The sequence below is a fragment of the Pristiophorus japonicus genome, chromosome 30, assembly GCF_044704955.1.
Source record: "Pristiophorus japonicus isolate sPriJap1 chromosome 30, sPriJap1.hap1, whole genome shotgun sequence".
Classification (NCBI taxonomy): domain Eukaryota; kingdom Metazoa; phylum Chordata; class Chondrichthyes; family Pristiophoridae; genus Pristiophorus; species Pristiophorus japonicus.
In genome coordinates this window covers 2,008,365-2,029,671 of record NC_092006.1, presented here as the reverse complement: position 1 = coordinate 2,029,671, position 21,307 = coordinate 2,008,365, and the positions used below count along the sequence as shown (strand labels likewise).

Here is a 21,307-nt window from a genome sequence, read left to right as displayed (position 1 = left end):
TCTCCACCTTAAATATATTCAATGTCCCAGCCTCCACAGCTCTCTGGAGCAGAGAATTCCACAGATTTGCAACCTGAGAGAAGAAATTCCTCCTCATCTCCGTTTTCAATGGACGACCCCTTATTCTGAAACTATGACCCCTCGTTCTAGATTCCCCCACGAGGGGAAACATCCTCTCTACATCTGCCCTGTCCAGCCCCCTCAGAATCTTAGATGCTTCAATAAGATCACCTCTCATTCTTCTAAACTCCAATGAGTAGAGGCCCAACCTGCTCAACCTTACTTCAGAAGACAACCCCTGCATCCCAGGAATGAACCGAGTGAACCTTCTCTGAACTGCCTCCAAGGCAAGTATATCCTTCCTTAAATACGGAGACCAGAACTGTACGCAGTACTCCAGGTGTGGTCTCACCAACACCCCTGTACAGTTGTCACCGACCCCGTACGCCTCGCAGTAAAATCTTAAGGCTGTGTTCGCTGTCACTTTTTTCCGACCGCGACATTCATCCCCCCTCCCCCTGCAATTTTCCCCCCGCCTCGGCTGAAGGCGCTGGCTGCCGCTGGGGCCGTTCTTCAGGTGACAGCCCAGGTAGTGGGTGCAAGGAGTCGACTGGATCATGCGGAGCGTCGGAGCCGAGAGGGGCTTGGCCGTGCTTGGCCGTCCTCCTGCGCATGCGTCTGTGCGTATGCGCTTATGCGCACCGTCTGGTCTTTTCTGTGCTGTGTTATGTTGCAGCACAGAGCCCTGGTTAGACCACACCTGGAGCACTGTGAGCAGTTCTGGGTACCACAATGTAGGGAGGATATATTGGCCTTGGAGGGAGTGCAGCGTTGGTTTACCAGAATGATACCCGGACCCACGGGTTAACTTACAAGGAGAGATTACACAAACCAGGGTGGCATTTAGAAGATGAATCAGAGATTCGATCAAAGTTTTCCGGATATTAAGGGGAACAGATAGGGTAGATAGAGAGAAATTATTTCCGCTGGTTGGGGAGTCTGGGACTAGGGGACAGAGTCTAAACATTAGAGCCAGGACTTTCAGGAGTGAAGTTGGGAAACATTTCCACACACAAAGGGTCGTAGAGGTTTGGAGTCTCTTCTGCTAACGGCAACTGATGCCGGGTCAATTGTTAATTTTAAATCGGAGATCGATAGATTGTTGTTAACCAAAGATATTGAGGGATATGGGCCAAAGTCGGGCGGATGGAGTTAGGTCACAGATCAACCACGATCTCATTGAATGGCGGAACAGGCTCGAGGGGCTGAATGGTCTCCTGTTCCTGTGTAACAGGCTCGAGGGGCTGAATGGGCCTCCTCCTGTTCCTGTGTAATAGGCTCGAGGGGCCGAATGGGCCTCCTCCTGTTCCTGTGTAATAGGCTCGAGGGGCCGAATGGGCTTCCTCCTGTTCCTGTGTAACAGGCTCGAGGGGCTGAATGGGCCTCCTCCTGTTCCTGTGTAACAGGCTCGAGGGGCTGAATGGGCCTCCTCCTGTTCCTGGGCAACAGGCTCGAGGGGCTGAATGGGCTTACTCCTGTTCCTGTGTAACAGGCTCGAGGGGCTGAATGGGCCTCCTCCTGTTCCTGTGTAACAGGCTCGAGAGGCTGAATGGGCCTCCTCCTGTTCCTTTGTAACAGGCTCGAGGGGCTGAATGGGCCTCCTCCTGTTCCTGTGTAACAGGCTCGAGGGGCTGAGTGGGCCTCCTCCTGTTCCTGTGTTCCTATATTATTTAAGGATACCTTGCTCCAGGCTTTGTCGACAACGCACACGTGTGTATGTGCAAGCATGCATGTGCGTTTGTGTGCATATCTGTGTTGTGGGCATGTGAGCACCTTTGGTCAAGTGTGTGTTGAAGATGAGGCCCTTGGCAAGGTGCTCTGGCGGCCCCACAGCTCAGTGCGGAAATGCATCGTGCGGTACGGCCTGGCGGGGGTCGCTCGGGGAACTCCGCTGGACTGAGCCAGACAATCGGAACCATAGCTGCCCTCAATGCCCGGGCGGGGTAAGGAGACGGGGGTAAGCAGTGGGTGGAGGGGGGGGATAAATCAGCCATAATTGTCTGATCGCCATCCAGACACTCAGTTCAGAGAAGGTTCACTTGGTTGATTCCGGAGATGAGGGGCTTGACTTATGAGGAAAGGTTGAGTAGGTTGGGCCTCTACTCATTGGAGTTGAGAAGAATGAGAGGTGATCTTATCGAAACGTATAAGATTATGAGGGGGCTTGACAAGGTGGATGCAGAGAGGATGTTTCCACTGATGGGGGAGACTAGAACTAGGGGGCATGGTCTTAGAATAAAGGGCCGCCCATTTAAAACTGAGATGAGGAGGAATTTCTTCTCTCAGAGGGTTGTAAATCTGTGGAATTCGCTGCCTCAGAGAGCTGTGGAAGCCGGGACATTGAATAAATTTAAGACAGAAAGGGGAGCGGGTGGGGAAGTGGAGCTGAGTCCATGATCGGATCAGCCATGATGGTATTAAATGGCGGAGCAGGCTCGAGGGGCCGTATGGCCCACTCCTGCTCCTATTTCTTATGTTCTTATGAATGTTGCAGGGGGATCAGGCCCAGGCTCAAGTGAGGATCCCACTGGCACTCACTCTACGAGCGTCCACGGGAAGAATTATTAAACTAAAATAGAGTGAACTATTAGGTGAGAGAAACATAGTGAGAGAGGAAGTATTAAGGAGCTTAGCAGCTTTGAAAGTGGATAAAACCCCTGGCCCAGATGAAATGTTAAGAGAAGCAAAAGAGGAAATAGCAGAGGCTCTGACCATCATTTTCCAATCCTCTCTGGCTACAGGTGTGGTGTCAGAGGACTGGAGCACTGCTAATGTGGTGCCATTGTTTAAAAAGGGAGAAAGGGATAGACTGAGTAATTACAGGCAAGTCAGCTGAACCTCGGTGGTGGGAAAATTATTGGAATAAATCCTGAAGTACAGGATAAATCTTCATTTAGAAAGACATAGATTTATCAAGGACAGTCAGCATGGATTTGTTAAGGGGAGGTCGAGTCTGACTAACTTGATTGAATTTTTCGAGGAGGTAACCAGGAGGGTCGATGAGGGCAGTGCGTACGATGTAGTGTATATGGATTTTAGCAAAGCTTTTGATTAGGTTACTCGTTGGAGTTCAGAAGGATGAGGGGTGATCTTATAGAAACATTCAAAATAATGAAAGGGATAGACAAGATAGAGGCAGAGAGGTTGTTTCCACTGGTCGGGGAGACTAGAACTAGGGGGCACAGCCTCAAAATACGGAGGAGCCAATTTAAAACCGAGTTGAGAAGGAATTTCTTCTCCCAGAGGGTTGTGAATCTGTGGAATTCTCTGCCCAAGGAAGCAGTCGAGGCGAGCTCATTGAATGTATTCAAGTCACAGATAGATAGATTTTTAACCAATAAGGGAATTAAGGGTTACGGGGAGCGGGCGGGTAAGTGGAGCTGAGTCCACGGCCAGATCAGCCATGATCTTGTTGAATGGCGGAGCAGGCTCGAGGGGCTAGATGGCCTACTCCTGTTCCTAGTTCTTATGTTCCTATGTAGATCCCACATGGCAGACTGGTCACAAAAGTAAAAGCCCGTGGGATCCAGGGCAAAGCGGCAAGTTGGATCCAAAATTGGCTCAGAGGCAGGAAGCAAAGGGTAATGGTCGATGGGTGTTTTTGCGACTGGAAGGATGTTTCCAGTGGAGTTCCGCAGGGCTCAGTACTGGGTCCCTTGCTTTTTGTGGTATATATCAATGATTTGGACTTGAATGTTTGGGGTATGATTAAGAAGTTTGCAGATGATACAAAAATTAGCTGTGTGGTTGATGATGAAAAAGAAAGCTGTGGACTGCAGGAAGATATCAATGTACTGGTCAGGTGGGCAGAGCAGTGGCAAATGGAATTCAATCCAGAGAAGTGTGAGGTAATGCATTTGGGGAGGGCTAACAAGGCAAGGGAATACACATTAAATGGTAGGGCACTGAGAAGTGTAGAGGAACAAAGGGACCTGGGAGTGCAGGTCCACAGATCCCTGAAGGTAGCAGGCCAGGTAGATAATGTGGTTAAGAAGGCATATGGAATACTTGCCTTTATTAGCCGAGGCATGGAATACAAGAGCAGGGAGGTTATGCTTGAACTGTATAAACCACAGCTAGAGTACTGCGTGCAGTTCTGGTCACCACATTACAGGAAATATGTGATTGCACTAGAGGGTGCAGGGGAGATTTATGAGGATGTTGCCTGGACTGGAGAATTTTAGCTATGAGGAAAGATTGGAGAGGCTGGGGTTGTTTTCTTTACAACAGAAGAGGGTGAGGGGAACCTCATTGAGGTGTATAAAATTATGAACGGCCTGGATAGAGTGGATAGGAAGGACCTGTTTCCCTTGGCTGAGGGGTCAACAATCAGGGGGCATAGATTGAAAGTAATTGGGGGGAGGTTTAGAGGATATTTGAGGCATACTAGGGGGCATAATCTTAGACTAAGGGGCTGTGCCCATTTAAAACTGAGATGAGGAGGAATTTCTTCTCTGAGGGTTGTAAATCTGTGGAATTCGCTGCCTCAGAGAGCTGTGGAAGCTGAGATATTGAATACATTTAAGACAGAGATAAACAGTTCCTTAACCGATAAGGGATTAAGGGGGCGGGCAGGGAAGTGGACCTGAGTCCATGATCGGATCAGCCATGATCGTATTAAACAGTGGAGCAGGCTCGAGGGGCTGTATGGCCTACTCCTGCTCCTATTTCTTATGTTCTTATGAAATGTCTGCACCCAGAGGGTGGTGGGGGTCTGGGGCGGAACTCACTGCCTGAAAGGGTGGTAGAGGCAGAAACCCTCACCACATTTGGATGTGCAGCTTGAAGTGCCGTAACCCTCAGGGCTACGGACCGAGAGCGGGAAAGTGGGATTAGGCTGGGTGGCTCTTGGTCGGCCGGCGCGGACACGACGGGCCGAATGGCCTCCTTCCATGCCGTAAATTCTGTGATCAAGAAGCGGTCAGCGACTCCAGCCAGCCGACGTGGGCATGCTGCACATCCCGGCCAGCGAGTTTAGCAAGATATGCTCAGGCTGTGTAACCACAATCGCTTTAGCAGCAGCCTATTCACAGGCGAGCGAATCTGTGGGTCAAGCAAGATAGACTGTATATAAAAAGAAATATGAACTTACTGGCACAGGATGAGGGGGGTAAACGTGCTACATGCTGTGGGACTGAGCCCGTCTTTGCCAGGAAGTAAGAATTGCATTTCTGTCTCGCGCCTTTTACGGCCACCAGACATCCCAAAGCACTTTACTGCCACTGACGCACTTTCCGAAGTGTAGTCGCTGTTGTAATGTCGGTAAACGAGGGCTCAGGTTGAAGGGTGGTGGGGGGGGGAAATTTGCCTCAGTGCCCTTGGGCTACAGCGAGGAGAATTGAGCCAAGGCGTTCCTGCTCCCGATCGGCAGTCCTGTTGGGAACAGCGTGGGTATCGGACGCTGCCCTTGCCCCTCAGTGCCCCTGATGGCAAAGTGAAACAACCCGCCTGGGTTCCTGCCCCTGATCGTTATCCAGGGACTCCCCGCTGGAAGGTGGGTGGCTGGACAACAAGTGAGGAGAGGGTCACGCTGGGCTGTGATGCCCTCCCTGGTTGAACAGCATGTCAGTACTCACTGCCGATGCTCCCACATGAAGAATGGCCGCTTTGGGCGGGTTGACACTGGAGGCATTGTGCCCTACAAAGACTCAGTGCCACTCATTGGGCCGGGCTGGGGGGAGGCACAGCTCAAACCTGACCGTGGGACAGTGTAGAGGGAGCTTTACTCTGTATCTAACCCCGTGCTGTACCTGCCCTGGGAGTGTTTGATGGGACAGTGTAGAGGGAGCTTTACTCTGCATCTAACCCCCTGTACTTGCCCTGGGAGTGTTTGATGGGACAGTGTAGAGGGAGCTTTACTCTGTATCTAACCCCCTGTACCTGCTCTGGGAGTGTTTGATGGGACAGTGTAGAGGGAGCTTTACTCTGTATCTAACCCCCTGTACCTGCCCTGGGAGTGTTTGATGGGACAGTGTAGAGGGAGCTTTACTCTTATCTAACCCAGTGCTGTACCTGCCCTGGGAGTGTTTGATGGGACAGTGTAGAGGGAGCTTTACTCCGTATCTAACCCCCTGTACCTGTCCTGGGAGTGTTTGATGGGACAGTGTAGAGGGAGCTTTACTCTGTATCTAACCCCGTGCTGTACCTGCCCTGGGAGTGTTTGATGGGACAGTGTAGAGGGAGCTTTACTCTGTATCTAACCCCCTGTACCTGCCCTGGGAGTGTTTGATGGGACAGTGTAGAGGGAGCTTTACTCTGTATCTAACCCCCTGTACCTGCCCTGGGAGTGTTTGATGGGACAGTGTAGAGGAAGCTTTACTCTGTATCTAACCCCGTGCTGTACCTGCCCTGGGAGTGTTTGATGGGACAGTGTAGAGGGAGCTTTACTCTGTATCTAACCCCCTGTACCTGCCCTGGGAGTGTTTGATGGGGACATTATGGAGGACAGAAATTGGCTCAACTCTGATATCTCCCCGTATCCGTCCTACATTCAGTGCCTAGACTCCGATGTGTAGAATGGCTGTAGGACTGCAGTCCTGTAGTAAGATTTGGAACCTTTAAATCCGATACAATCAGCAACTTGAGAGGAGAGAAAATTGGAGGGTAGTAACATAACGCTTATTACAAAGCAAACTTTCTTAAAAAAAACAAATCTTTGCAGGCTTCTTCACAAATGCGTAACCGAGTGAAGGACAGGAAGTTGCCTCATCCGGGGCTGTGGTTAGTCTGACAGCAGAGACAGCGCCTGCAGACTCGGTGCTGAGCCACAGAGGTTGCAAGAAGATGAGAATCGGCTCACATCATACCGCCATGGACTCCTGGCTGGGCCTGGCCATTGTCGGACTGACCGTGCTGACTGGCCCCGCGGAGGGCCTGGGACCCCGGATCACTTTCGCCCGCGGTGAGTAGCCATCATCGCTAGCCGCGGCTGCGCTCCCCCCTGGCCCCCGTTGGCGGGGCTGCTAGGCCTCCAAGGGCATGTCATACAAGCGTCGCAATTTACAGCACGGGAGGAGGCCATTCGGCCCATCGTGTCCGCGCTGGTCGACCAAGAGCCACCCGGCCTAATCCCACTTTCCAGCTCTCGGTCCGTAGCCCTGTAGGTTACGGCACTTCAGGTGCACATCCAAATGTGGTGAGGGCTTCTGCCTCTACCACCCTTTCAGGCAGTGAGTTCCTTCCCAGACCCCCACCACCCTCTAGCTGAAGTTTTCCCCCTCAACTCCCCTCTAGTGGGCAAAAATTTGGCAGATGGAGTATAATGTTGCAAAGTGTGAGTTCATGCACTTTGGCAGAAGAAAATCAAAGAGCAAGTTATTATTTAAATGGGGAAAGACTGCAAAGTGCTGCAGTACAGCGGGACCTGGGGGTTACTTGTGCATGAAACACAAAAGGTTAGTATGCAGGTACAGCAAGTGATCAGGAAGGCCAATGGTATCTTGGCCTTTATTGCAAAGGGGATGGAATATAAAAGCAGGGAAGTCTTGCTACAGTTATACAGGGTATTGGTGAGGCCACACCTGGAATACTGTGTGCAGTTTTGGTTTCCATATTTACGAAAGGATATACTTACTTTGGAGGCAGTTCAGAGAAGGTTCACTCGGTTGATTCCGGGGATGAGGGGGTTGACTTATGAGGAAAGGTTGAGTAGGTTGGGCCTCTACTCATTGGAATTCAGAAGAATGAGAGGTGATCTTATCAAAATGTATAAGATTATGAGCGGCCTTGACAAGGTGGATGCAGAGAAGATGTTTCCACTGACGGGGGAGACTAGAACTAGGGGGCATAATCTTAGGATAAGGGGCCGTCCATTTAAAACTGAGATGAGGAGAAATTTCTTCTCTCAGATGGTTGAAATCTTTGGAACTTGCTGCCTCAGAGAGCTGTGGAAGCCGGGACATTGAATAAATTTAAGACAGAGATAGACAGTTTCTTAAACGACAAGGGGATACAGGGTTATCGGGAGCGGGCAGGGAAGTGGACCTGAGTCCATGATCGGATCAGCCATGATTGTATTAAATGGCAGAGCAGGCTCAAGAGGCCATATGGCCGACTCCTGCTTCTATTTCTTATGTTGTTATGTTCTTAAACCTCCCCCCAATTACTTTCAATCTATGCCCCCTGGTTGTTGACCCCTCTGCCAAGGGAAACAGGTCCGTCCTATCCACTCTATCCAGGCCCCTCATCATTTTATACACCTCAATCAGGTCTCCCCTCAGCTTCCTCTGTTCCAAAGAAAACAACCCCAGCCTATCCAATCTTTCCTCATCGCTAAAATTCTCCAGTCCAGGCAACATCCTGGTAAATCTCCTCTGTACCCTCTCTAGTGCAACATCCTGGTAAATCTCCTCTGCACCCTCTCCAGTGCAATCACATTCTTCCTGTAATGTGGTGATCAGAACTGCATGCAGTACTCCAGCTGTGGCCTAAACAGTGTTTGGTACAGTTCAAGCTGATATCGGGCGCTGCCCTTGCCCCTCAGTGCCCTTGGGTGGCAAAACAGAACAGTCCGCCTGGGTTCCTGCCACTGATCAGTTTCCAGGGACACCCGCTGGAAGGGGGGTGGCTGGACAACAAGTGAGGAGAGGGTCAGGCTGGCCTGTGATGCCCTCCCTGGTTGAACAGCCTGTCAGTACTCACTGCCGATGCTCCCACATGAAGAATGGCCCCCTTGGGCGGGTTGACACTGGAGGCATTGTGCCCTACAAAGACTCGGCTCTCTGCGGAGAGGAGGGGAGAGAGAGATTGGACACGTAGAACTGGAACAAGGAATCCAGTTCCTCAGTGCCACTCATTTGGCCGGGCTGGGGGGGGGCGGAGGCACAGCTCAAACCTGAGCCTCTGTATCTAACCCCCTGTACCTGCCCTGGGAGTGTTTGATGGGACAGTGTAGAGGGAGCTTTACTCTGTATCTAACCCCGTGCTGTACCTGCCCTGGGAGTGTTTGATGGGACAGTGTAGAGGGAGCTTTACTCTGTATCTAACCCCCTGTACCTGCCCTGGGAGTGTTTGATGGGACCGTGTAGAGGGAGCTTTACTCTGTATCTAACCCCATGCTGTACCTGCCCTGGGAGTGTTTGATGGGGACAGTGTAGAGGGAGCTTTACTCTGTATCTAACCCCATGCTGTCCCTGCCCTGGGAGTGTTTGATGGGGACAGTGTAGTGGGAGCTTTACTCTGTATCTAACCCCATGCTGTACCTGCCCTGGGAGTGTTTGATGGGACAGTGTAGAGGGAGCTTTACTCTGTATCTAACCCCCTGTACCTGTCCTGGGAGTGTTTGATGGGACAGTGTAGAGGGAGCTTTACTCTGTATCTAACCCCTTGTACCTGCCCTGGGAGTGTTTGATGGGACAGTGTAGAGGGAGCTTTACTCTGTATCTAACCCCCTGTACCTGTCCTGGGAGTGTTTGATGGGACAGTGTAGAGGGAGCTTTACTCTGTATCTAACCCCCTGTACCTGTCCTGGGAGTGTTTGATGGGACAGTGTAGAGGGAGCTTTACTCTGTATCTAACCCCCTGTACCTGCCCTGGGAGTGTTTGATGGGACAGTGTAGAGGGAGCTTTACTCTGTATCTAACCCCCTGTACCTGCCCTGGGAGTGTTTGATGGGACAGTGTAGAGGGAGCTTTACTCTGTATCTAACCCCCTGTACCTGCCCTGGGAGTGTTTGATGGGACAGTGTAGAGGGAGCTTTACTCTGTATCTCACCCCCTGTACCTGCCCTGGGAGTGTTTGATGGGACAGTGTAGAGGGAGATTTACTCTGTATCTAACCCCGTGCTGTACCTGCCCTGGGAGTGTTTGATGGGACAGTGTAGAGGGAGCTTTACTCTGTATCTAACCCCGTGCTGTACCTGCCCTGGGAGTGTTTGATGGGACAGTGTAGAGGGAGCTTTACTCTGTATCTAACCCCCTGTACCTGCCCTGGGAGTGTTTGATGGGACAGTGTAGAGGGAGCTTTACTCTGTATCTAACCCCCTGTACCTGCCCTGGGAGTGTTTGATGGGACAGTGTAGAGGGAGCTTTACATAGAAACATAGAAACATAGAAAATAGGTGCAGGAGCAGGCCATTCAGCCCTTCTAGCCTGCACCGCCATTCAATGAGTTCATGGCTGAACATGAAACTTCAGTACCCCCTTCCTGCTTTCTCGCCATAACCCTTGATCCCCCGAGTAGTAAGGACTTCATCTAACTCCCTTTTGAATATATTTAGTGAATTGGCCTCAACTACTTTCTGTGGTAGAGAATTCCACAGGTTCACCACTCTCTGGGTGAAGAAGTTTCTCCTCATCTCGGTCCTAAATGGCTTACCCCTTATCCTCAGACTGTGACCCCTGGTTCTGGACTTCCCCAACATTGGGAACATTCTTTCTGCATCTAACCTGTCTAAACCCGTCAGAATTTTAAACGTTTCTATGAGGTCCCCTCTCATTCTTCTGAACTCCAGTGAATACAAGCCCAATTGATCCAATCTTTCTTGATAGGTCAGTCCCGCCATCCCGGGAATCAGTCTGGTGAACCTTCGCTGCACTCCCTCAATAGCAAGAATGTCCTTCCTCAAGTTAGGAGACCAAAACTGTACACAATACTCCAGGTGTGGCCTCACCAAGGCCCTGTACAACTGTAGCAACACCTCCCTGCCCCTGTATTCAAATCCCCTCGCTATGAAGGCCAACATGCCATTTGCTTTCTTAACCGCCTGCTGTACCTGCATGCCAACCTTCAATGACTGATGTACCATGACACCCAGGTCTCGTTGCACCTTCCCTTTTCCTAATCTGTCACCATTCAGATAATAGTCTGTCTCTCTGTTTTTACCACCAAAGTGGATAACCTCACATTTATCCACATTATACTTCATCTGCCATGCATTTGCCCACTCACCTAACCTATCCAAGTCACTCTGCAGCCTAATAGCATCCTCCTCGCAGCTCACACTGCCACCCAACTTAGTATCATCCGCAAATTTGGAGATACTGCATTTAATCCCCTCGTCTAAATCATTAATGTACAATGTAAACAGCTGGGGCCCCAGCACAGAACCTTGCGGCACTCCACTAGTCACTGCCTGCCATTCTGAAAAGTACCCGTTTACTCCTACTCTTTGCTTCCTGTCTGACAACCAGTTCTCAATCCACGTCAGCACACTACCCCCAATCCCATGTGCTTTAACTTTGCACATTAATCTCTTGTGTGGGACCTTGTCGAAAGCCTTCTGAAAGTCCAAATATACCACATCAACTGGTTCTCCTTTGTCCACTTTACTGGAAACATCCTCAAAAAATTCCAGAAGATTTGTCAAGCATGATTTCCCTTTCACAAATCCATGCTGACTTGGACCTATCATGTCACCTCTTTCCAAATGCACTGCTATGACATCCTTAATAATTGATTCCATCATTTTACCCACTACTGAGGTCAGGCTGACCGGTCTATAATTCCCTGTTTTCTCTCTCCCTCCTTTTTTAAAAAGTGGGGTTACATTGGCTACCCTCCACTCCATAGGAACTGATCCAGAGTCAATGGAATGTTGGAAAATGACTGTCAATGCATCCGCTATTTCCAAGGCCACCTCCTTAAGTACTCTAGGATGCAGGCCATCAGGCCCTGGGGATTTATCTGCCTTCAATCCCATCAATTTCCCCAACACAATTTCCCGACTAATAAAGATTTCCCTCAGTTCCTCTTCCTTACTAGACCCTCTGACCCCTTTTATATCCGGAAGGTTGTTTGTATCCTCCTTAGTGAATACCGAACCAAAGTACTTGTTCAATTGATCCGCCATTTCTTTGTTCCCCGTTATGACTTCCCCTGATTCTGACTGCAGGGGACCTACGTTTGTCTTCACCAACCTTTTTCTCTTTACATACCTATAGAAACTTTTGCAATCCGCCTTAATGTTCCCTGCAAGCTTCTTCTCGTACTCCATTTTCCCTGTCCTAATCAAACCCTTTGTCCTCCTCTGCTGAGTTCTAAATTTCTCCCAGTCCCCAGGTTCGCTGCTATTTCTGGCCAATTTGTATGCCACTTCCTTGGCTTTAATACTATCCCTGATTTCCCTAGATAGCCACGGTTGAGCCACCTTCCCCTTTTTATTTTTACGCCAGACAGGAATGTACAATTGTTGTACTTCATCCATGCGGTCTCTAAATGTCTGCCATTGCCCATCCACAGTCAACCCCCTAAGTATCATTCGCCAATCTATCCTAGCCAATTCTCGCCTCATACCTTCAAAGTTACCCTTCTTTAAGTTCTGGACCATGGTCTCTGAATTTACTGTTTCATTCTCCATCCTAATGCAGAATTCCACCATATTATGGTCACTCTTCCCCAAGGGGCCTCGCACAATGAGATTGCTAATTAATCCTCTCTCATTACACAACACCCAGTCCAAGATGGCCTCCCCCCTAGTTGGTTCCTCAACATATTGGTCTAGAAAACCATCCCTTATGCACTCCAGGAAATCCTCCTCCACCGTATTGCTTCCAGTTTGGCTAGCCCAATCTATGTGCATATTAAAGTCACCCATTATAACTGCTACACCTTTATTGCATGCACCCCTAATTTCCTGTTTGATGCCCTCCCCAACATCCCTATTACTGTTTGGAGGTCTGTACACAACTCCTACTAACGTTTTTTGCCCTTTGGTGTTCTGCAGCTCTACCCTGGGAGTGTTTGATGGGACAGTGTAGAGGGAGCTTTACTCTGTATCTAACCCCCTGTACCTGCCCTGGGAGTGTTTGATGGGACAGTGTAGAGGGAGCTTTACTCTGTATCTAACCCCCTGTACCTGCCCTGGGAGTGTTTGATGGGACAGTGTAGAGGGAGCTTTACTCTGTATCTAACCCCCTGTACCTGCCCTGGGAGTGTTTGATGGGACAGTGTAGAGGGAGCTTTACTCTGTATCTAACCCCCTGCACATGCCCTGGGAGTGTTTGATGGGACAGTGTAGAGGGAGCTTTACTCTGTATCTAACCCCCTGTACCTGCCCTGGGAGTGTTTGATGGGACAGTGTAGAGGGAGCTTTACTCTGTATCTAACCCCGTGCTGTACCTGCCCTGGGAGTGTTTGATGGGACAGTGTAGAGGGAGCTTTACTCTGTATCTAACCCCCTGTACCTGCCCTGAGAGTGTTTGATGGGACAGTGTAGAGGGAGCTTTACTCTGTATCTAACCCCCTGTACCTGCCCTGGGAGTGTTTGATGGGACAGTGTAGAGGGAGCTTTACTCTGTATCTAACCCCCTGCACATGCCCTGGGAGTGTTTGATGGGACAGTGTAGAGGGAGCTTTACTCTGTATCTAACCCCCTGTACGTGCCCTGGGAGTGTTTGATGGGACAGTGTAGAGGGAGCTTTACTCTGTATCTAACCCCCTGTACCTGCCCTGGGAGTGTTTGATGGGACAGTGTAGAGGGAGCTTTACTCTGTATCTAACCCCGTGCTGTACCTGCCCTGGGAGTGTTTGATGGGACAGTGTAGAGGGAGCTTTACTCTGTATCTAACCCCCTGTACCTGCCCTGGGAGTGTTTGATGGGACAGTGTAGAGGGAGCTTTACTCTGTATCTAACCCCCTGTACCTGCCCTGGGAGTGTTTGATGGGACAGTGTAGAGGGAGCTTTACTCTGTATCTAACCCCGTGCTGTACCTGCCCTGGGAGTGTTTGATGGGACAGTGTAGAGGGAGCTTTACTCTGTATCTAACCCCGTGCTGTACCTGCCCTGGGAGTGTTTGATGGGACAGTGTAGATGGAGCTTTACTCTGTATCTAACCCCCTGTACCTGCCCTGGGAGTGTTTGATGGGACAGTGTAGAGGGAGCTTTACTCTGTATTTAACCCCGTGCTGTACCTGCCCTGGGAGTGTTTGATGGGACAGTGTAGAGGGAGCTTTACTCTGTATCTAACCCCCTGTACCTGCTGACACTGGGCTCCTGAAATGGGAACAGTCCCAGCCCTCGGATTTGGAATGCCTCAGCTTGCTGAGCGCAGCTAGGAATTGTTTTGACAAAGACAGCTTCACGACTTTAAAAACTGCTTTTTGTGATTGAGCTAGCTTGGCCTACACGCCATAGCTGTTTGCTGTTGTAAAGTGATGCCTAGAATCTGTGGCAGATGTTTGTGGTTACACTGATACCAGACAGGGCGGGTGAAGGAAACTAACGGTTTGCAGCTATTTAAATGTTTTTAAACGCTTGTGCCATGTATAGGACCCATATACCACCTCTCCCCCTTCTGCACACCACACCCCAACCCTGAAACACAGAAAGTTAATCAGCAGGTATAGCAAACAATTAAGAAAGCAAATGGTATGTTGGCCTTTATTACAGGAGGATTTGAGTATAAGAGTAAAGACATCTTACTGCAATTATATCGGGCCCTGGTGAGACCACACCTGGAATATCGTGCACAGTTTGGTTCTCCTTACCTAAGGAAGGATATACTTGATGTAATGTACGCACCATGCCAGTATGCTCACCAGTTGGTCGAGCTGTTGAGTTGGGGAGGGGCTTAGCCAGTCACGTGATGTTCACAAGACTCAATAAAACCCCGGCCAGTTGGGTTTGGGGGATCCACGATGGGGCAGGTGGTTGTGAGCCTGGTGGATGAACCGGTAATGTACGGTGTGATTATTAAACCTTTTGCGAATAAACCAACTAGTTCTTAATAGCAACGTGTTGCTGTGAATTCTTAAGTAAAGAACCCGTGAAGCAAATTGAGTGGGCGGCTTGGGGCCAGACCTGAGGCCTACCTCTCACCGGCGCGGCCGGCCCGAGCGTCATGGCAACCGGGGACGGCGGCCATTTTGAAAGAGGCTGAGGTCGAAGGTCGGCTCCCGGCGATGCCGTCGAAGACCATTTCAGAACGAGGCCTAGTGTCCGCCCAACCCCCACCCCCCCCCCCCCCCACCCCCCCCAGGCTTCCCCGCCGGCCGCCGCTCCCTCCCTGACTCTTGTGTTCTCTCCACCGCAGGCGACTCCAGCCGGCCCTTGGCCCAGTTCTCGAAGGAAGGCTACCACAATTACAGCACCCTGCGGCTGAGCGCGGACGGCAAGAGGCTGTACGTGGGCGCCCGCGACGTTCTCTTCTCCTTCCACCTGGCCACCCTCGGGACCATGGAGCTAACAAAAGAGGCAAGTGGCAACAACAACAACTTGTATTTCTATAGCGCCGTTAACGCACTGAAACGTCCCAAGGCGCTTCACAGGGGTATCATGAGATTAAAAAATGTGACACCGAGCCGCATAAGGAGAAATTAGTGCAGGTGACCAAAAGCTGGGTCGAAGAGGTCGGTTTTAAGGAGAGAGAGGCGGAGAGGTTTAGGGAGGGAGTTCCAGAGCTTGGGGCCCAGGCAGCTGAAGGCACGGCCACCGATGGTGGAGCGATTATAATCAGGGTGCTCAGGAGGGCAGAATTAGAGGAGCGCAGAGATCTTGGGGGGGGTGGGGCTACAGATATAGGGAGGGGTGCAGGGGCTGGAGGCAGTTACAGAGATAGGGAGGGGTGTAGGGGCTGGAGGAGGTTACAGAGATAGGGAGGGGTGTAGGGGCTGGAGGAGGTTACAGAGATAGGGAGGGGTGTAGGGGCTGGAGGGGGTTACAGAGATAGGGAGGGGTGCAGGGGCTGGAGGCAGTTACAGAGATAGGGAGGGGTGTCGGGGCTGGAGGAGGTTACAGAGATAGGGAGGGGTGTAGGGGCTGGAGGAGTTTACAGAGATAGGGAGGGGTATAGGGGTTGGAGGGGGTTACAGAGATAGGGAGGGGTGTATGGGTTGGAGGAGGTTACAGAGATAGGGAGGGGTGTAGGGGTTGGAGGGGGTTACAGAGATAGGGAGGGGTATAGGGGTTGGAGGAGGTTACAGAGATAGGGAGGGGTGTCGGGGCTGGAGGGAGTTACAGAGGTAGGGAGGGGTGTTGGGGCTGGAGGGGGTTACAGAGATAGAGAGGGATGTAGGGCTGGAGGGGGTTACAGAGATAGGGAGGTGTGTGTATGGGGGGGGCTGGAGGAGATTACAGAGATAGGGAGGGGTGAGGCCATGGAGGGATTTGTAAACAAGGATGAGAATTTTGAAATCGACGCATTGCTTCGCCGGGAGCCAATGTAGGTCAGCGAGCACAGGGGGTGATGGGTGAGTGGGACTGGGTACGAGTTAGGACACGGGGCAGCGAGCACAGTGGGTGATGGGTGAGTGGGACTGGGTGTGAGTTAGGACACGGGGCAGGGAGCACAGGGGGTGATGGGTGAGCGGGACTCGGTGCGAGTTAGGACACGGGGCAGCGAGCACAGGGGGTGATGTGTGAGTGGGACTCGGTGCGAGTTAGGACACGGGGCAGTGAGCATAGGGGGTGATGTGTGAGTGGGACTGGGTGCGAGTTAGGACACGGGGCAGTGAGCACAGGGGGTGATGTGTGAGTGGGACTCGGTGCGAGTTAGGACACGGGGCAGCGAGCACAGGAGGTGATGTGTGAGTGGGACTCGATGCGAGTTAGGACACGGGGCAGCGAGCACAGGGGGTGATGGGTGAGCGGGACTGGGTGCGAGTTAGGACACGGGGACAGTGAGCACAGGGGGTGATGGGTGAGTGGGACTGAGTGCGAGTTAGGACACGGGGCTGTGAGCACAGGGGGTGATGGTGTGAGTTAGGACACGGGGGCAGTGAGCACAGGGGGTGATGGGTGAGTGGGACTCGGTGTGAGTTAGGACACGGGTCAGTGAGCACAGGGGGTGATGGGTGAGTGGGACTGGGTGTGAGTTAGGACACGGGGCAGTGAGCACAGGGGGTGATGGGTGAGTAGGACTGGGTGTGAGTTAGGACACGGGTCAGTGAGCACAGGGGGTGATGGGTGAGTGGGACTCGGTGTGAGTTAGGACACGGGGTCAGTGAGCACAGGGGGTGATGGGTGAGCGGGACTGGGTGCGAGTTAGGACACGGGGTCAGTGAGCACAGGGGGTGATGGGTGAGTGGGACTCGGTGCGAGTTAGGACACGGGGTCAGTGAGCACAGGGGGTGATGGGTGAGCGGGACTGGGTGCGAGTTACGACACGAGGCAGTGAGCACAGGGGGTGATGGTGTGAGCGGGACTCGGTGTGAGTTAGGACACGGGTCAGCGAGCACAGGGGGTGATGGGTGAGTGGGACTGGGTGCGAGTTAGGACACGGGTCAGTGAGCACAGGGGGTGATGGGTGAGCGGGACTGGGTGCGAGTTAGGACACGGGGTCAGTGAGCACAGGGGGTGATGGGTGAGCGGGACTGGGTGCGAGTTAGGACACTGGGCAGTGAGCACAGGGGGTGATGGGTGAGCGGGACTCGGTGCGAGTTAGGACACAGGGTTAGTGAGCACAGGGGGTGATGGGTGAGTGGGACTGGGTGCGAGTTAGGACACGGGGCAGTGAGCACAGGGGGTGATGGGTGAGCGGGACTGGGTGTGAGTTAGGACACGGGGCACAGGGGGTGATGGGTGAGTGGGACTGGGTGTGAGTTAGGACACGGGGCAGTGAGCACAGGGGGTGATGGGTGAGTGGGACTGGGTGCGAGTTAGGACACGGGGTCAGTGAGCACAGGGGGTGATGGGTGAGTGGGACTGGGTGCGAGTTAGGACACGGGGCAGTGAGCACAGGGGGTGATGGGTGAGCGGGACTGGGTGCGAGTTAGGACACGGGGCACAGGGGGTGATGGGTGAGTGGGACTGGGTGTGAATTAGGACACGGGGCAGTGAGCACAGGGGGTGATGGGTGAGTGGGACTGGGTGCGAGTTAGGACACGGGGTCAGTGAGCACAGGGGGTGATGGGTGAGTGGGACTGGGTGCGAGTTAGGACACGGGGCAGTGAGCACAGGGGGTGATGGGTGAGCGGGACTGGGTGCGAGTTAGGACACGGGGGCAGCCGAGTTTTGGATCACCTCTAGTTTACGTCGGGTAGAATGTGGGAGGCCAGCCAGGAGTGCGTTGGAATAGTCAAGTCTGGAGGTAACAAAGGCACGGATGAAGGCTTCAGCAGCGGATGAGCTGAGGCAGGGGTGGAGACGGGCGATGTTACAGAGCTGGAAACAGGCGGGTTTAGTTATGCTGCGGCTATGTGGCCGGAAGCTCATTTCTGGGTCAAATCTGATGCCAAGGTTGCGAACAGTCTGGTTCAGCCTCAGACAGAAGTTGGGGAGAGGGATGGAGTCAATGGCTAGGGAACGGCGGGTTTTTTTGGCTTGTGAGAACAATGGCTTCGGTCTTCCCAATATTCAATTGGCGAAAATCTCTGCTCATCGGACAAGCAATTTAGACACACGCACACACCTGGCGCTTTGCCCTTGTGGTGGGCCGCAGGCTCAGCGAGAGATTCTGGGTCAATGTTCCTGTCCGGAGGCTGGACCATCAGCAGCAATAGCAGAACACGACAATCACGGGGTGGCAGGGCTGCAATTCTATCTAATCCACGCTCGGGAAAGCAGACAGGATCAGTGCTTTTTAAAAAAAAAAAAATGTATTCGTTCCTGGGATGTGGGCGTGGCTGGCAAGGCCGGCGTTTATTGCCCGTCCCTAATTGCCCCGTGAGAAGGTGGTGGTGAGCCGCCTTCTTGAACCGCTGCAGTCCGTGTGGTGAAGGTGCTCCCACAGTGCTGTTAGGGAGGGAGTTCCAGGATTGTAACCCAGCGACGATGAAGGAACGGCCGATATATTTCCCAGTGGGGATGGTGTGTGACTGGGAGGGGAACGTGGAGGGGGTGGTGCTCCCAGGCGCCTGCTGCCCTTGACCTTCTAGGCGGTAGAGGTCGCGGGTTTGGAAGGTGCTGTCGACGTTGGGACTCCCTTGGGTTAAGTTGCGAGGAGAGATTACAGAAATATTCCCTGGAATTCAGAAGGTTAAAGGGTGATTTGATCGAAGTTTTCAGGATATTAAGGGGTACTGATCGGGTAGGCAGAGAGAAATTATCTCCGCTGGTTGGGGAGTCTAGGTTATAGACCAAAAATTAGAGCCAGACCTTTCAGGAGTGAAGTTGGGAAATATTTCTACACACACAGGGGTGGCAGAGGTTTGAAACGCTATTCCGCAAACGGCAATCGATGCCGGGTCAATTGTTAATTTCAAATGGGAGCCCAGTCCCCAGCGAGAGTCAGCGTCACCTGGAGGGCAGCAGAGGGAGAGGGACATGCCAAGCGATGGGCGCCATCTTTCAAAACCATTTCACACGCTTTTTTTTTTGCTCGTTTCAGCTACACTGGAAGGCAACGGAGAAGAAGGTGCAAGAGTGCTCTTTTAAGGGGAAGAGCAAGGAGGTGAGGCATGCGTACTTATCCGAGCGGGGATACAAGACGTAGAACACGCCGGCAATTCCCTCCCCCTCCCTCCCCTGCCCGCCGCCATTCCCGTCGTCTCTCGCGCCAAAGGTCACAGCCGCTTGTTGATGCTGCAGTAAAATCTCACTCCGTATTTTCAGGTGACGGTGGGGTTGTGGTTCGGGTTCCATGTTGTTCCATGTTTCTCCCCGCGGCCCCACCAAAAGGCTCCCCTCCTGATCGGGACCCCGGGGGAGGGGGGGGCGTGGGTCAGGACGCTGCAGTCGGCTACGGTGCCCTGGGTTCGACAGGGCGGAACGACCCCAGGGGGAGGGTGGGAGGGGTGTGTTTCCTGCTCCTGATCACTGTCCTTGGCACAGCGTGTGTGGGTGCTGGTGAAGATCGGGTTGGATGGAGTGTGATGTATGCCCCTGTGAGAATGCTCACAGGTTTGTAGAGCTGTTGAGAGGAGGCGGGGGTCCCCGATGGAGTGCACTCTACGCGTGAGTCCTCCCTCTATTTATCGGGGACTTGGCCTGGAGAGTGGTGCACGGGGCAGTCCCGTACAATAAATTTCTAAGTCAGTTTACGGGCTCCCAGGCCGTCTGCAATTTCTGCGGTCTGGAGGAGTCCGTGTTCCACGTGTAACGTTCAGTGTGTGAGGTTGCAGAAGGGGCTGCTCCTCATTCTGGTTGCACTTCAGCCCCACACTCCTGATCTTTGGGCACCCTGTGCGGAGGGGAGTGGGTAGGTCCGAGGGCCTCCTCGTAGGACTGCTCCTGGGCACGGCCAAGGGGGCCATCAGCCGGTCCAGGCAGCGGGCGGTCGAGGGAGTCGTTCGGCCCGACTGCCTGCCTCTCTTCCGCGCCTACATCCGGGCCAGGGTGTCCCTGGAGACGGAGCACGCCGTGTCCACCGGTACGCTCGCGGCCTTCCGCGAGAGGTGGGCGCCGGAGGGACTGGAGTGCATCATCACCCCCGGGAACAGAATCTTAATTTGATCCTTTAATGTCTAAAGTTTAATTTGTTTAATTTGCCGGTTTTAGTGCCCCTTTAATTTACAGTTTCCACCAAAATAGTTGTTGCGCTGTTGAGTTGTGAGAGGCTTAGCCGGTCACGTGATGTTCACAAGCCTCAATAAAACCCCGGCCAGTTGGGTTCGGGGGATCCACGATGGGGCCGGTGGTTGTGAGCCTGGTGGATGAACCGGTAATGTGTCGTGTGATTGTTAAACCTTTTGTGAATAAACCAACTAGTTCTTAATAGCAACGTGTTGCTGTGAATTCTTAAGCAAAGAACCCATGAAGCAAATACATCGCACCGGGATTACAAAGTATTTTGACGGTGGATGTGTTTGCTGGGCCCCTACACGTACGCTCTGCCCCAACATTCCCGCTCCAGTAACATGCTGTGCTTGTGTTTCTCCTCGCAGAGAGATTGTTTCAACTTCATCCGAGTGGTACTGCCAGTGAATGAGACTCACATTTACACCTGTGGGACCTACGCGTTCAGCCCGACCTGCGCCTATATCGTAAGAGTCACGTCCTTAACATTCATTGCATAGCCAGGGGGCCTGAGCCTAGCCTGCGATCTGGGCAGAGTCTGCGGATCCCATCACCGTATCCCCTTTCACTCCGTCCCTGCCTCCCTCCACCTGTCTGTGTCTGTGTCTGCCTCGCTCTCTCTCTCTATCTGTGTCTGCCTCTCATTCTCTGGGTCTCTCTCTTTTCACTCTGTCCGTCTCTTCGCCTCCTATTCGGTGTTTGTGTGTGTGTGTGCCCCTCCCTGTATCTCTCGGTGGGGGTGGGGGATGGGATGGGGAGTGGGGGGCTGGTATTGGGGGGTGTTGGGGGATGGAGCCCGTGTCCCAGCAATCTGTGGTGCAGAGATACAAATTGAAAGAGGCTTTGTGAGTGTTGCTGCCGTACAACCTCTGGAGGCGGACAATGCCACGGGTGTCGGGAGGGGGTGTGGCAATGGGT

General features: G+C 52.5%; 1 protein-coding gene across 1 annotated transcript in view; it reads left to right on the top strand.

Moving 5' to 3' along the window:
* Nucleotides 1-20,889, top strand: part of LOC139240081 (semaphorin-4A-like) — an 85,803-nt gene extending 64,914 nt beyond the window's left edge. Inside the window, exons 3-6 of the mRNA XM_070868456.1 lie at nucleotides 6,722-6,961; nucleotides 15,030-15,190; nucleotides 19,263-19,325; nucleotides 20,758-20,889. Coding sequence (XP_070724557.1) covers nucleotides 6,844-6,961; nucleotides 15,030-15,190; nucleotides 19,263-19,325; nucleotides 20,758-20,889 — 474 coding nt within the window. The 5' untranslated portion in view covers nucleotides 6,722-6,843. The remainder of the gene's footprint in view (nucleotides 1-6,721; nucleotides 6,962-15,029; nucleotides 15,191-19,262; nucleotides 19,326-20,757) is intronic.
* The last annotated feature ends 418 nt before the right edge of the window (nucleotides 20,890-21,307 follow it).